The sequence below is a fragment of the Anomaloglossus baeobatrachus genome, chromosome 2 (assembly GCF_048569485.1).
Source record: "Anomaloglossus baeobatrachus isolate aAnoBae1 chromosome 2, aAnoBae1.hap1, whole genome shotgun sequence".
Taxonomy (NCBI): domain Eukaryota; kingdom Metazoa; phylum Chordata; class Amphibia; order Anura; family Aromobatidae; genus Anomaloglossus; species Anomaloglossus baeobatrachus.
The window spans coordinates 471,642,210-471,658,669 of NC_134354.1; the positions used below are offsets into that span (position 1 = coordinate 471,642,210).

General features: G+C 44.3%; 1 protein-coding gene across 1 annotated transcript in view; it reads right to left on the reverse strand.

Annotated features, from left to right (window-relative positions):
• Positions 1-16,460, reverse strand: part of RCC1L (RCC1 like) — a 54,852-nt gene that overhangs the window by 4,526 nt on the left and 33,866 nt on the right. Inside the window, exons 8-11 of the mRNA XM_075334233.1 lie at positions 11,068-11,249; positions 9,334-9,421; positions 2,424-2,597; positions 1,732-1,817 (exon numbers count right to left, since the gene is read on the reverse strand). Coding sequence (XP_075190348.1) covers positions 1,732-1,817; positions 2,424-2,597; positions 9,334-9,421; positions 11,068-11,249 — 530 coding nt within the window. The remainder of the gene's footprint in view (positions 1-1,731; positions 1,818-2,423; positions 2,598-9,333; positions 9,422-11,067; positions 11,250-16,460) is intronic.

A 16,460-nucleotide genomic window follows, 5' to 3' on the forward strand; every position in this document is an offset into this window, starting at 1 on the left:
GCACTGGGGGGCAAGAGGCCAGGGGTATGATGGCAACGACCGATCCGACTGGAAAGCCCCACACACTCTTTATGTGTTAGGGGGTTCGGGTTCTGCCTTAGACTAGAGAGTATACAATAGTAACGCAACCCCAAACTGTGCTTTCGGTCTCTATGTGGGATGGCAGAGTACAACAACTCTACTCTATTGCCCAATCACAAACTTTATCTAAATAAATAACTAAAAAACAACACATCTAAGGTAGAAACAGAACTGTGTGGCCCTGTGTCTGCCTCATATGGATGCTAAGCTAAAACTGGTCAGGTTGGCTCCGGTTGATGGATGTATCCTACCAAGGAGGAGCTAACTTTTTTTTGCATAGTGTCAGCAGCATACACAATGAAGCGATAGAGAAAATTGAAATAAATAAAAAGTAACAGGCATCATATAATTAATTATTCATTAATATTTTTGGTACTCAACACAAAATATTTAGCTCGTAATCCTCTTTGGGGGACACAGGGACCATGGGTGCAGTCTGGTGCCATCCAAAGGCTGACACGAAGAACACACCTCCAAAAAAAAAAAAAAAAGTGTCTCCTCCCCAGTAGACTACCTCTGGTTATACCACGGTTTCTTGTGTCCCCCAATGAGGCATCCGAGAAATATTTTTAATGTCACATTCCTTAAACAATATATGTAGACATAAAGATACTTGAGATAAAAAGATCAAGATTTTTGTTGCCACAAAATTGGAGTAATACACTTTAAACATTTTTGTGCACATTTAAGTTGCGCAAAAATGTTGAAACTTTTGCCGTAAACACACCTCTTTCGAGAAGTTCTGACAAAATAGGCACAGGACAGTGTGACTTAAGATCCAGTCACACATAACGAGATCGCTAACGAGATTGTTGCTGCGTCACCGTTTCTGTGATGCAGTAACGATCTCGCCAGCGATCTCGCTATGTGTGACACCTACCAGCGATCAGGCCCCTGCTGTGAGATCACTAGTCGTTGCCGAATGGTCCGGACCATTTTGTTCAAAGGCGATGTCCTGCTGGGCAGGACGCATTGCTGTGTTTGACACCAAACAATGACCTCCTATACAGGTCGCTCATTTTTATACAGGTCGCTGATTGTTACTGCGTCGTTGGTAAGGTCTGACTGTGTAACATCTCACCAGCGACCTCCCAGCGACTTACCAGCGATCCTTATCAGGATGCATCGTTTTCGGGATCGCTGGTAAGTCGTTAAATGTAACGGGGCCTTTATGTTGGCTTGTTATCACAGTATTGATTGAAAGGGCTGGCAGACTGCTAATTTCAATAGCTAAGCCAACCCCCTTCTCTGATGTATAGACAGAAGGATGCTAGCTTGACAATTGAAATCAGTAATCAGCTCAACCAGATTCACTCATTGTTGTACTCACGTGCTGACAAAGAAAAAGCTGTCCTGAATTGGGCCATGAAGTGCAAGGACTAGAGGACAATGGGTGAATCTAGGCTAATAAGTCTACATAAGCACGTTACCAAACCTACTATGCAGAGATCATTGAGGAACATTTTTAATATGCTGGAAAATGCCTTTAATAATTACTCTGTGCTGGATGTTTAGCATGTGAATATACACTGGGCATTTTAGGATCCTTACAGTAGCCCTGATGATATGAAAAATCACCTTAGAATCAAACAAAAAAAGGAGAGAAAAATTGAGACTGAAAGTTTGGCAATATGTAGGAAAGTAACTTACCCGCCATGGAAAATACTGATCATCCAGTCTTCCTGTTCCTAAGCAGCCTCTCATATTTTTACCCCAAACAAATAGTTCCCCAATATCTGTAAAACAAAAATAAGTTTAAAAAAAAGGTACACACTAATATGGATAAGAAACATTGTTACTGTTATATTACAGTTTATTGAATAAATGGTATATTAAATGCAATCTTATGATTGTCGTGTTATTACATGTAGACGATCTTGGAACATCTTAGGGAGAATTCAGACATTTGTGAAACACAGTTTATGTATGGACCAAGGAGCATGGAATGGCCTGACTCGACCTTGCCAGCCATACTATATATGGCCTTGAGTTCAGCTCAAAGGACTCACAGGTCAGTCTGTGCATCATGGTCCATACACAACGGCGTTTCATGGATGTCTGACTTTGGTCCTTGTGGTGATAGCTGATTAAATGTGGTTCCAACAGCTGGATAATGGCAATCAGTCCACTGTCTGGTGAACATCTTCAAGAACGTGACATGAGAAACCCTTTCATTCCTAAAAAAATATTTTCTGTTTCTCCCGTTTACAAATGCTTTTCTTTTCCCATATTAACCTACTGTTCAGGAAGAACGCAGAACCATGAACTAACATATGTACTGCTTCCCTTATGACAATAGAAGGAATAATAGTCATCAGTTTTTGGATGTTGGCATAACTTACTTGTTACTGCAGCAAAGTGGCCAAGGCCCGAAGAAATCGTGGACACCCTCACGTTTGGGTTGAAGTCAGTTAGGCCAAACAGCGTCGGAGGAATTACTTCTGGGATGGAAGACTCTGTAAAGTTTGGTCCCTTTCCAAGAATACCATAACCCCATACAAAGACATTTCCATCCTCTACAAGAACAAATAACAGGGAAAATATAAGTAAAAACAATATGTAACATTCCTTAGAGAATACCTTTGTCACTAGGTCAAAAGTAAAAAAGATTTTACTCTTTTTTTTTAATTCCTGGTGCTCCCTGAATATTATCGTATTTTTCGGACTATAAGACGCACTTTTTTTGTTGGGGGAAAGTGGGGGGGGGGGTGTCTTATGGTCTGAATATAGGGCTGCGGGGAATATGGGTGCTGCGGTGGAGCTGGTCATCGGGGGCACGAGTAGGCTGTAGCAGCCTGCCGTGACCAAGTGGGCCCGCTCATTACATATGCACGCCCATCCTCCCGCCCATCTCTCAGGGCTGAAGCCGGCGCTGACAGGTGGGCGGGATGATGGGCGGGGGGGGGGGGTAAACGCATACTAAACAGCCTGCCCGCATGATCACCCCTGACAACTACAGCCTGGAGTGATCATCTGCGGCTGTATCCACTGCCCCCGCGCATCATCATCAGCGCTGGGGGCAGTAAATCAGTACACTCACCGTTCCCTGCAGCATCGCGATCTATTCCTGTCTGCCGGCCGCGCTGTGTGGAGTCTAGCGGTGCTCACAGCGATGACGTCATCGCTGTGCGCACGTGTCCACACATGGCCGCGCTGGCACAGACAGGAGGACATCGTGGTGCTGCAGGATCGTGGCCGGCTCCACACAGCACTGCCGGCACAGAAGGAGGAGGAGCGATGCTGCGTGGAACGAGGAAAGGTGAATATAAATGTTTTTTTTTTTGTCTGTGTGTGCCACAGGATGATGGCATATGAGCGGGATGATGGCATATGAGCGGGATGATGGCATATGAGCGGGATGATGGTAATATGAGCGGGATGATGGCAATATGAGCGGGATGATGGTAATATGAGCGGGATGATGGCAATATGAGCGGGATGATGGCAATATGAGCGGGATGATGGCAATATGAGCGGGATGATGGCAATATGAGCGGGATGATGGCAATATGAGCGGGATGATGGCAATATGAGCGGGATGATGGCAATATGAGCGGGATGATGGCAATATGAGCGGGATGATGGCAATATGAGCGGGATGATGGCAATATGAGCGGGATGATGGCAATATGAGCGGGATGATGGCAATATGAGCGGGATGATGGCAATATGAGCGGGATGATGGCAATATGAGCGGGATGATGGCGTATATAACAGGATGATGGCGTATATAGCAGGATGGGGGCACATACCATGGGGGTATATAGCATGATGCAACCATATACCAGAATGAGGTATATAGCAGGACGGGAGTACATACCAGGATGGCAGTATATAGCAATATGGGGCTATACCAGGATGAGGCACACATTATATCATTATTATATATATATATACACACACATACATACACACACACACATACATACACACACACACACATACATACACACACACACATACACACACACACACACAGCAGGAGGATCATTACCAGGATGGGGTACCTTAGTAGAGAATTTGGGAACATTACCCCCCATAATAGTGTCAGCAGCAGATCCTCGCCCCATAACAGTGTGGCATGACCACATTTTTTGCTTAAAATTTTATTTTCCTATTTTCCAGGGTGCGTCTTATGGTCCGGTGCGTCTTATAGTCCGAAAAATACGGTATGTATTTTTAATTCGCCATACAGTTCCATAGATACCGCCCTTTTTATTTACTGCACACTTTATAGTCTACCATGGCAATTCCCTTTTGTAACACTGCTACCTACAATGACGTTTAGCTGATATTCTGTGGCCGAAACCATAGCAATTAGGGGCTATTGCCAGGAGAAGCTGCAGACACTGACACAGAAGCCCAGCAACAAGTATAGGAAATCAATAGACAATGGTAGTGTGATATCTAGAGCAAGAGTGACTTTCTCCTCTCAGATCCATAGGTGGACGTAGGCATCTAATCCCATGGATGTCAATTAACTACTGACACCAATTTGCATTATAAGGACAAAAGTATTGGGACATCTACACATCACAAGTACAGAAGATTTAATTGCATCCCGCTCTAAATCCAGAGGCATTAGTATGGAGTTGGTCCCCACTTTGCAGCTAAAGCAACTTCCACTCTCCTGTGGAGGCTTCTTACAAGATTTTGGACTGTGACTATAGGGACTTTTGCCCATTTACCCAGAAGAGCTTTTGTGAGATTAGAGAGAAAAGTGTTCAATGGGTTTAAGGTCAAAATCTGTGTGAACCATTTAAGTTCTACCACAGCACCTTCACCAACCCAGCCTTTATGGATTTTGCTTTGTGTATTGAGACGTAGTCATGCTTCAACAGAAAAGGATCTTCCCCAAATTGTTCCTACATTGTTATAAGCATACAATAGTTTACATTTCTAAAGGATTTAGTGTTCCATTCATTGGAGCTAAGGGGCCTAGGCCAATCCTTGAGAAACAACCACATAGCAGTATCCCTCTTCCACAAAATTTTACTGCTAACACAATGCTGTAAAGGTACCGTCACACTTAGCGACGCTCCAGCGATCCCACCAGCGATCTGACCTGGCAGGGATCGCTGTAGCGTCGCTACATGGTCGCTGGTGAGCTGTCAATCAGGCAGATCTCCACAGCGATCAGAGATCAGCCACCAGCGACCTATAAGCAAAGCGCTTTGCTTATAGTTACCCGATGTGTACCTTGGCTACGTATGCAGGGAGCCGGCTTCTAGAAGCTGTGGACGCTGGAAACCAAGCGCTTTGCTTGGTTACCCGATGTGTACCTTGGTTACCAGCGTCTGCAGAAGCCGGCTCCCTGCACATTCAGATCGTTGCTTTCTCTCTGTCAAAACACATCGATGTGTGTTTCACAGCGAGAGAGCAACGACCAAAAAATGTTACAGGACATTCAGCAACGACCGGCGATCTAACAGCAGGGGCTAGGTCGTTACTGGATGTCACACACAGCAACATCGTTAGCAAGATCGCTGTTGTGTCACAAAAACCATGACTCAGCAGCGATGTCGCTTAGTGAGACGTGGTCTTAAGTCAGGTAAAATGTACTTGGCATTTTTTCAAATCCAGTCTCGTCCTTCAGACTGCTAGCTATTGAAGTCTGATTCGTCATGCAACACAACATTTTTCCACAGTCTAGTGGTAACATGTTTTACACCAATCTGACTCCTGGCATTGTGCTTGATGAGTTAAGGCTTGCATGCATCTACCCTGCCATGAAAACTCATGAACAACTTTTGGGTTGTTCTTACATGGGTTGTCCACTACTTGGACAACAGTAATCACTAAACTTCACCATTCTAAAACAACAACTATACACACCTCACTTGTGGGTGCTGGGAAGAGCCAGTGCGAACACCACTAGAACGGTGCCAAAATCGAAGTAGAGTATAGCTGTTATTTTAAAAAGGGGGAACATAGCGATTGAGAGGTGTTGTCTAAGTAGAGCCTTTAACGGAATTGGAGACTTTAATACACTGTGGGAGACATTAATCAAAGCTTTTATGCCAGGGGACCGGAAGGACACGGGGACTGGAAGGACACGGGGACCGGAAGGACACGGGGACAATTTCTGTAGAGGCACAATGAAGCTCACACCACTGAAGATAAGCTGAGTTAATTATGCATGGCTTAATGAATTCGCACTATGCAACTCATCACTTGGGTATCCTAGTCTTTACATGGTCATGAAGTGGAAATCGAGTCACAGTGGTTCCAGAATGCTTCTACTTTTTAATAATACCTCTCAGAATTGTTAAGGGATTAGTCAAGCAAGAGCAAATTGCATGAACTGACTTTTCCAATAGTCACATGCTATTATAATACATCGCTAGAATTAACAATGAGCCATTCTTTCACATATGTATATAAAGGCAGACTGCGTGGCGAGGTCCTCAATTTTATACACATTTGAGAGGTGTTGTCTAAGTAGAGCTTTTAATGGAATTGGAGACTTTAATACACTGTGGGAGCGATTTATCAAAGCTTTTATGGCACAAAACTGGTGTAAAACACTTTAAAAAGTTGCAAAATTTATATATAATTTGGAATAGTGCAGTCACACCAAAATAGGCGGTGCCGGGACAGGGCACGACTACACCAGCCCATCAATTTAATTAAGAGTGCTTGCATTTCTAAACACCAGAAATGCTACGTCAGGCAGGGACCGGAGTAGCAGGGACCGGAGTAGCAGGGACCGGAGTAGCAGGGACCGGAGAAGCAGGGACCGGAGAAGCAGGGACCGGAGTAGCAGGGACCGGAGTAGCAGGGACCGGAGTAGCAGGGACCGGAGTAGCAGGGACCAGAGTAGCAGGGACCAGAGTAGCAGGGACCAGAGTAGCAGGGACCAGAGTAGCAGGGACCAGAGTAGCAGGGACCGGAGTAGCAGGGACCGGAGTAGCAGGGACCGGAGTAGCAGGGACCGGAGTAGCAGGGACGATTTCTGTAGAGGCACACTGAAGCTCACGCCAGAGAAGATACGCCGAGTTCATTATGCCCCTCAATGAATTCGGCTCTATGCACTTCACACTTGGGTGCCCTACTCTTTACATGATCTCCACTTCATGACCGAGTTACTGTGGTTCCAGAATGCTTCTACTTTTTAATAATACCTCTTAGAGTTGATAAGGGATTAGTTAAGCAAGAGAAAATTGTGTGAACTGACTTTTGCAACAGTGGCATGCTATTATAGCACATCTCTAGAATTAATAATGAGCCATTCTTTCACAAATATATGTAAAGGCAGACTGCATGGCAAGGTACTGACTTTTATACACATGGCAATTGAAGAATCTAGAGTAGGTACGGTAAGTATTCAGACCCCTTTAAATTTTTCCCTTTGTTTCACTGCAGCCATTTGGTAAATTCAAAAAAGTTCATTTTTTTTCTCATTAATGTACACTGCACCCCATTCTTGACAGAAAAAACCCCACAGAAATGTAGAAAAATTGTAAATTTATTAAACAAGAAAAAACTGAAATATCACATGGTCATAAGTATTCAGACCCTTTGCTTAGACACTCATATTTAAGTCACATACTGTCCATTTCCTTGTGATCCTCCTTGAGACGGTTCTACTCCTTCATATGAGTCCAGCTGTGTTTAATTAAACTGATATTTATTATTATAGCACCATTTATTCCATGGCACTTTACATGTGAAAAAGGTATACATAGTATGGACAAGTACAATAATCATAATCAAAACAAGGCACAGACTGGTACAGGAGGAGAAAGGACCCTGCCCGCGAGGGCTCACAGTCTACAAGGGTTGGGTCAGGATACTGTAGGTGAGGGTAGAGATGGTTGTGCAGTGCTATAGCGGACTGAGTGTTATGCAGGTTGTAGACTTGATGATAAGACTTGATTTGGAAAGGCACACACCTGTCTATATAAGATCTCACAGTGCATGTCAGACCAAATAAGAATCATGAGGTCAAAAGGAACTGCCCAAGGAGCTCAGAGACAGAATTGTGGCAAGGCACAGATCTGGCCAAGATTTCAAAAGAATTTCTGCACTACTCATGTTTCCTAAGAGCACAGTGGCCTCTATAATCCTTACATGGAAGAAGTTTGGGACCACCAGAACTCTTCCTAAACCTGGCCGTCAAGCCAAACTGAGCAATCGTGGGAGATGAAAATTGGTAAGAGAGGTAAAAAAGAACCACAAGATCACTGTGGCTGAGCTCCAGAGATGCAGTAGGGAGATGGAAGAAAGTTCCACAAAGTCAACTATTACTGCAGCCTTCCACCAGTCGGGCCTTTATGTCAGTGTGGCCCAACGGAAGCCTCTCCTCAGTGTAAGACATATTAATAGCTGCATAGAGTTTGCAAAAAAACACAAGACGGACTCCCAGAGTGTGAGAAATAAGATTCTCTGGTCTGATGAGATGAAGATAGAACTTTTTGGTGATAATTCTAAGTGTATGTATGGAGAAAACCAGGCACTGCTCATCACTTGCCTAATACAATCCCAACAATGAAACATAGTGGTGGCAGCATCATGCTATGGGGGTGTTTTTCAGCTGCAGGAACAGGACAACTGGTTGCAATTGAAGGAAAGATGAATGCGGCCAAGTGCAGAGATATCCTGGAAGAAAACCTCTTCCAGAGTGCTCTGGACCTCAGACTTGGCTGAAGGTTCACTTTCCAACAAGAGAATGACCCTAAGTATAATAAAATAATAGCTTCAGAACAACTCTGTGACCCTTCTTGACCAGCCTAGCCAGAGCCCTAACCTAAACCCAATTGAGCATCTCTGGAGAGACCTGAAAATGGCTGTCCACCAACGTTCACCATCCAACCTGACGGAACTGGAGAGGATCTAGAAGGAAGAATGGCAGAGGATTTCCAAATCCAGGTGTGAAAAACTTGTTGCATTATTCCCAAAAAGACTCATGGCTGTACTAGCTCAAAAGGGTGCTTCTACTCAATACTGAGCAAAGGGTCTGAATACTTATGCCATGTGATATTTCAGTTTTTCTTGTTTAATAAATTTACAAACATTTTTACATTTCTGTTCTTTTCTGTCAAGATGGGGTGCGGAGCGTACATTAACGAGAAAAAAAATGAACTTTTTTGAATTTACCAAATGGCTGCAATAAGAGTGAATAATGTAAAGGGGTCTCAATACTTTCTGTACCCACTGTAAATACAACAAAAAAGAGCAGCATCTCAACACTTGTCCATACAGTGAGTAAGCCTAGACCTTGAAACTGACAGTATCACGGTTTATACTGACCATTTAACAGAGCACAACTCGTCCCACCACAGGCCACCTGTTTCACCTTCCCAACGTTTTGGAATGGTAAGAGCCGAGGAACATTGACCTAAGAAAAAGAAATCCTAATCATCTTTTACTCTCAGCACAAATGGCAATATATCATCCGGTGAATGTAGTAGCTATGAGCAGCGCCGCCATCAGGGCATTACAACCGTGACTGGTGTACTGGGCCCAGTGAAGAGGGGGGGAGCCCGACCGAGCTTGACGTAATTGCTTAGTTTTATGAAGCCTCGGCTCCTTCTTCACCAAGCCCCAGTCACAGCCGCAGCAGAGGGGCCCGGCGGTGTCGCTTCAGCCACTGCACACACTGCTAAATTCCATGCAAAGCGCTTCCAAGGCATCATATGGAAATTAGCCATGTGGCTGGAAGCAAGGTGAGTGGAGCAGAGCAGGGAGGCGGCATGTCATCCCGCGGCACATCATAATGAGGTCATCACTCTGCGTGACCTCATTACAGTGCTGCGGGCAACCAGCTGAAATGCAATGCAGCTCACAGAGGACACCGCGTGACATGGAAGCCAGGGAGGGTGAGTAAAATGTTTGGTTTTTTTTTCTTTCTGCGGCAGCCCTAGAAGGGGACATATATATACACACATATTATTATATATATATATATATTTTATTTTTTAATTTATTTATTTATTTATGGAGGACATATCTATAAAGCGGGGGATGAAAAAAAAAACAAAAACAGTGTGGGGACATATATAGCAGAATGTGCAGTGGAGGGGGATAGACATATCACGATGGGCTATATATAGCAGGATGGGGACAAATAAGCCAGGATTGGGATATATATATACCAGGAGGATCCCAGGAAGGGGCCATATATACCAGGAGGATGACATATATGCTAGGAAGGGGACAATAAACCAGGATGGGACATACATACCAGAAAGGACCCAGGATGGGGACATATATTCCAGGAAGGGGACATATATACCAAGAGTAGGACATTTACACCAGGAGGATATTATACAGAGGGGCAGTGTGTGTGTGTGTGTGTGTGGGGGGGGAGGGAGGGGGGTTGGGGGGGAATAGTATACAGAGAGGCAGTGTGTGTGTGAGAATATACACATAAAAGGGGAGCTTGTGTGGGGAGATAGTATACAAAGGGGCAGCGTACTTGAGGTATATTATACAGAGAAGCAGTGTGTGTGTGTGTGGGGATATTATACAGAGGGGCAGTGTGTGTGTGTGTGTGGGGGGATATTATATAGAGGACCAGTATGCGTGTGGGAATATTATACAGCGGAGCAATGTGTGTGTGGGGGGACATTATACAAAGGGGCACCATGTTGGGGGATATTATACATGGGGCAGTGTAGGAAAGTGTATTATGGAGAGGGGTGAAGAAAAACTTATGTTTAAAGCCACGATGACAATATAATAAAATGGAAAAAAAATAAATAAATAAATGAACCAAAACCCATCAGTGCTAGTGACAAAGATCGGCATCTGATATTAGTAAAATTGAGGCCAAATAGATTTATGGGTAATGGTTTTATATGTAATATGTGGACAATATTGATATATAGTTTGAAATATTTTTTTAGGCTATTTTTCTATGGTAAAGCCCACAATGGCCTTTCAACGCAACATGACAGAGGAGCTTTGTCAGAACGTCTCAGTGCCTGGTGACAGTGTCCATATAATCTACGCTCATTAAATTTTAACAAGTGACTATCTTACCTGTGTGAGATCTGTTATGGACGCAAGCTGCAAGTATTCTGAATTTCCCCAGCCATAAACATCTCCTTCAGTTGATACTGCCAGGGAGCAATCTCCAAAGGTGGCTACCTGAACGGCATTCACACCAGCCAAATCCCCAGAAACTTTGGTGAGTTTACTGCTGATGTTGTAATGCCCCTGACCTGGAAAGGTGTAAAAACAAAGAACATTATCTACAATATGTACAGTACTGTGACTAATAGAGTATCACTATAGAGGATAAAAGACATTTGGCTCCCTGTGACAATGGAATCACATCCGCACACTTAATTGGGCTGCCCAGTGAAAATAACATTGATTGGTGGTGGTGGAGGGGGGGGGGGGGGGTTTGCCCGTTCTTGTTCCCATTCAGAATGAAGTGGTTGTGCACATGCCCGACTACTACTCTATACGCTCCCTATGGGGATAAAAGTTCCGTACCCTTCACCGATCTAGATGTTATCACCTATTCTGTAGATAGGTGATCATTTATCTTCACTGGACAACCCCTTTAAGCATTAGGCTATGTGCGCACGTTGCGTTCTATTACGCAGCGTAAATAGTCACTGCATGTGCGTCTCGGAACGCAGCCGAAAAGCTGCGTTCTGAGACGCATTCGGCAGAACGCAACGTGCGCACATTCCTGCAGAATTCATGCGTTCTGCATGCTTTCTCTGCCATGGGAAAAGCATCCAGAGTGCACTGACAGTGCGGTCCCACTCGGCTCTGCTGCATCCCCATAGACTTGCAGCAGAGCCGACTGGGACCGGAATGTCAAAAAGAGCACATGGCTGGCTGCGGGAGACAGCCGCGCGATCAGAATGAACTTCACCCGACTTCATTGTGATCTCACGGCTGTCTGTGTGCCGCGGCTTGATTTGCGGTCACAGGTGAAGGACTCACCTGTGACCGCAAATCTGAGTGACTGCAGTGAGCCACGCGATCACCGGTGCCATCACTCAGTTTACCCGCGGCCAGCTCGAGTCCTCCACCCGAGACCTGTGGCCGCGGGTAACCTAAGTGACATCCCCGCACACAGCCCGACATCCCCGCACACAGCCCGACATCCCCGCACACAGCCCGACATCCCCGCACACAGCCCGACACTACAGCCCTCATCATCACCGCACACACACACAGGCATTACCTCAGTGACGTCCCCGCTGCCAGCGCGACTCCCTTTAGTTGCTGCATGGAGCGGACAGGAGCGACGGTGCTGTACTGCCGCTCCGGTCAGCTTCATGTAGCAGAGCTGGATGTGTCGCGGGACCTCGTGGATTACGCCGGACCTGGAGGGGTATTTGGGGATTTTAATAAAGTAGTGAAAGAGGGTGGTTTTTGTCTTTTATTTCAAATAAAGGATTTTTCGGGTGTAGGTGTTTATTTACTTTCACCAGGTTAATCATTGGGGGTGTCTCATAGACGCCTGCAACGATTAACTAGGACTTAGTGGCAGCTATGGGCTGCTGCCATTAACTCCTTATTACCCAGATTGCCACCGCACCAGGGCAGTTATGGATGAGCCGGGTACAGTCCCGGGACTGTCGTATCCAATTCATGCGGCAATTCCGGGCGGCTGCTGGCTGATATTGTTAGGCTTGGGGGCTCCCCATAATGTGGGGCTCTCCATCCTGAGAATACCAGCCTTCAGCCGTGTGGCTTTACCCTGGCTGGTACCAAAATTGGGGGGGACCGCACGCCGTTTTTTTTTAAAATTATTTATTTTACTGCACTACATAGACCCGCCCACAGGCGGCTGTGACTGGTTGCAGAGAGTCAGCCGTCACTCAGCATGGGGGTGTGTCTGACTGCAACCAATCATAGGCGCCGGTGGGCGGGGAAAGCAGGGAATACGAGATTGAATAATGGGCGGCCGGCATTTTCAAAAGCAGGAGAAGCCGCCGGAGCAGTGACAGCCATGCAGCTGATCGGTGAGTATGAGAGACGGGGGGAGAGGGATAGACCGACAGAGAGTGAGAGAGACCGACCGACAGGGAGACACAGAAAACGACAGAGAGAGACCGACATTACAACCAATACGCACAAAAGAAGGGACATGTCACTTCTTAGAACGCGCGCTTCGGGCAGCAGCCGAAGCGCTGCGCTTTAATACGCCACGTGCGCACGGCTCCTGCATAATCTTCAGAGATTATGCAGGGGACGCAGGACGCATGCAGTTACGCTGCGCTACAAAGCGCAGCGTAACTACATGTTATTACGCAACGTGCGCACATAGCCTTACTGATCTATAACACCATGGCTATAGTTTATTATGGGTCCAGAGTTATTTGTGTTTTATGCAGTTACATGGAGCAGAGTACCAAAAATGAATTGGTGGCAAGTGCCATTGCATCAACGGAAAATAGTATAATATATTAAGCTGAGAAGTCTTCTCTATGGACATCAGTTTTTATTCCTAAAAGACAAAACCACATAAAAAAAAAAATCTCCTTCTGTGAGAGCTACCAATACATCAGATATATACTGAAGCTTATGTTGTATCCACGAGATGACAAGTCTTCTGGCCTCTAGGTGACTAACAGGCGCTGCGTATGCATGAGAGGGACAGGGGACCCCTCCTATCAAGATGTCACCTGGCTCAAACTAGGTGTGCGGTGTATTACATTTTTTGTGACGTTTTGGCAGCTAGGAGTATAAACCTGTATCTGTAATAAACTGCTCTTACACACACACACATGGTCAAAATGGTTGGTACCCCTCGTCTAATGAAAGAAAAACCCACAATGGTCACAGAAATAACTTGAATCTGACAAAAATAATAATAAACTAAAAATGTATGAAAATGAACAAATGAAAGTCAGACATTGCTTTTCAACCATGCTTCCACAGAATTTAAAAAAAAATAAAAAACTCAAGAAGCAGGCCTGGACAGAAATGTTTAAGTCAAGGTGTGTCCACTAATTAGCATCACAGGAGTCTACAATCTTGTAATCAGTCAGTGGGCCTGTATATAGGGCTACAGATACTCCTTGTTCTGTTTGGTGACATGGTGTGTACCACACTCAACATGGACCAAAGGAAGCAAAGGAAAGTTGTCTCAGGAGATTAGAAATAAAATTATAGACAAGCTTGATAAAAGGTAAAGGTTATAAGACCACCTCCAAGCAGCTTGATGTTCCTGTGACTACAGTTACACGTATTTAGAAATTTAAGATCCATGGGACTGTAGCCAACCTCCCTGGATGTAGCCCCAGAAGGAAAATTGATGACAAATAAAAGAGATGTATAATACGAATGGTAACAACAGAGCCCAGAAAAACTTCTACAGAGATTAAAGGTGAACCTCAAGCTCAAGGAACATCAGTGTCAGATCGCACCATCCATCGTTGTTTGAGCCAAAGTGGACTTCATGGGAGGCAACCAAGGAGGACACCATTATTGAAAAAAAAATAAATAAATCATAAAAAAGCCAGACTGAAATGTGCCAAACTACATGTTGACAAGCCACAAAGCTTCTGGGAGAATGTTCTATGGACAGATGAACTTTTTGGCAAGGCACATGAGCGCTATGTTCTCAGACAGAAAAATGAGGCATGTCAAGAAAAGAACACTGTCCCTACTGTGAAACATGGAGGAGGCTCTGTTATGTTCTGGGGCTGCTTTAGTGCATCTGGCACAGGGTGTCTTGAATCTGTGCACGGTACAATGAAATCTCAAGACTATCAAGTGATTCTGGAGAGAAATGTGCTGCCCAGTATCGGAAAGCTTGGTCTCAGTCAGAGGTCATGGGTCTTGCAACAGGATAATGACCCAAAACACACATCTAAAAACACACATCTAAAAACACCCAAAAATGGCAAAGAGGAAAACATTGGTCTATTCTGAAGTGGCCTTCTATGAGCCCTGACCTAAATCCTATTGAGCATCTTTGGAAAGAACTGATTCATGCCATCTGGAAAAGGCAACCTTCAAACACAAGACAACTGGAGCAGTTTCCTTTTGAGGAGTGGCCAAAATACCTGTTGAGAGGTGCAGAAGTCTCATTGACAGTTTACAGGAATCGTTTGATTGCCTCAAAAGGTTGTGCAACAAAATAGTAAGTTAACCCCTTCACCCCCCGCCACTAAAACACCATAATGACCGGGCCATTTTTTGCAATTTTGACGAGTGTCACCTTGACAGGTTATAACTCTGGAACGCTTCAATGGATCCTAGCGATTCTGACACTGTTTTTTCGTGACATATTGTACTTCATGATAGTGGTAAATTTAGGCTGATATTTTTTGCATTTATATGTGAACATTTTGGAAATTTATCGAAAATTTCGCAATTTTCAAAACTTTGAAAATTTATGCCCATAAATCCGAGAATTACGTCACACAAAATAGTTACTAAATAAAATTTCCAACTTGTCTGCTTTACATCAGCACAATTTTCTAAAAAATTTTTTTTTGCGTTAGGAAGTTAGAAGGGGTCAAAGTTCATCAGCAATTTCTCATTTTTCCAACAAAATTTACAAATTCATTTTTCTAGGTACCACATCACATTTGACGTGACTTTGAGAGGCCGAGGTGACAGAAAATACCCAAAAGTGACCCCATTCTAAAAACTGCACCCCTCACACTGCTCAACACCACATCCAAGAAGTTTATTAACCCTTCAGGTGTTTCACAGGAACCAAAGCAATGTGGAAGGAAAAAATTAAAATTTTACTTTTTAAAACAAAAATGTTACTTTAGCCATACAATTTAGCATTTTCACAAGGGAGAAAAGAGAAAATGCACCATACAATTTATTATGAGTACGCTGATACCCTATGTGGTAAAAATCAATTGTTTGGACACATGGCAGAGCTCGGAAGGGAAGGAGCGCCATTTGAATTTTTGAACGCAAAATTAGCTGCACTCATTAGCGGACGCCATGTCGGGTTTAAAGACCTCCTGATGGGCCTAAACAATGCAGCTCCCCCACAAGTGACCCCATTTTGTAAACTAGAGCCTTCAAATAATTTTTCTAGATGTTTGGTAAGCACTTTGAACCCCTGGGTGCTTCACAGAAGTTTATAACGTTGAGCCGTGAAAAGAAAAAAAATGTTTTTACCACAAAACTGTTGCTTCAACTAGATAGCTTTTTTTTTTCACAAGTGTATCAGGAAAAAAATACACCATAAAATTTACCGTGCATTTTTTCCTGAGTATGCCAATACCTCATATGTGGTGGAAAGTAATTGGGCGCACAGCGGGACTCAGAAGAGAAGGAGTGCCATTTGACAGCAAAATTGGTTGGAATCATTAGCTGAGGTAATGTTGCACTTGGAGAACTCCTGAGGTGCCTAAACAATCGAACTCCCCCACAAGTGCCACCATTTTGGAAACTAGACCACTCAAGGAATTTATATAGATGTTTAGTGATCC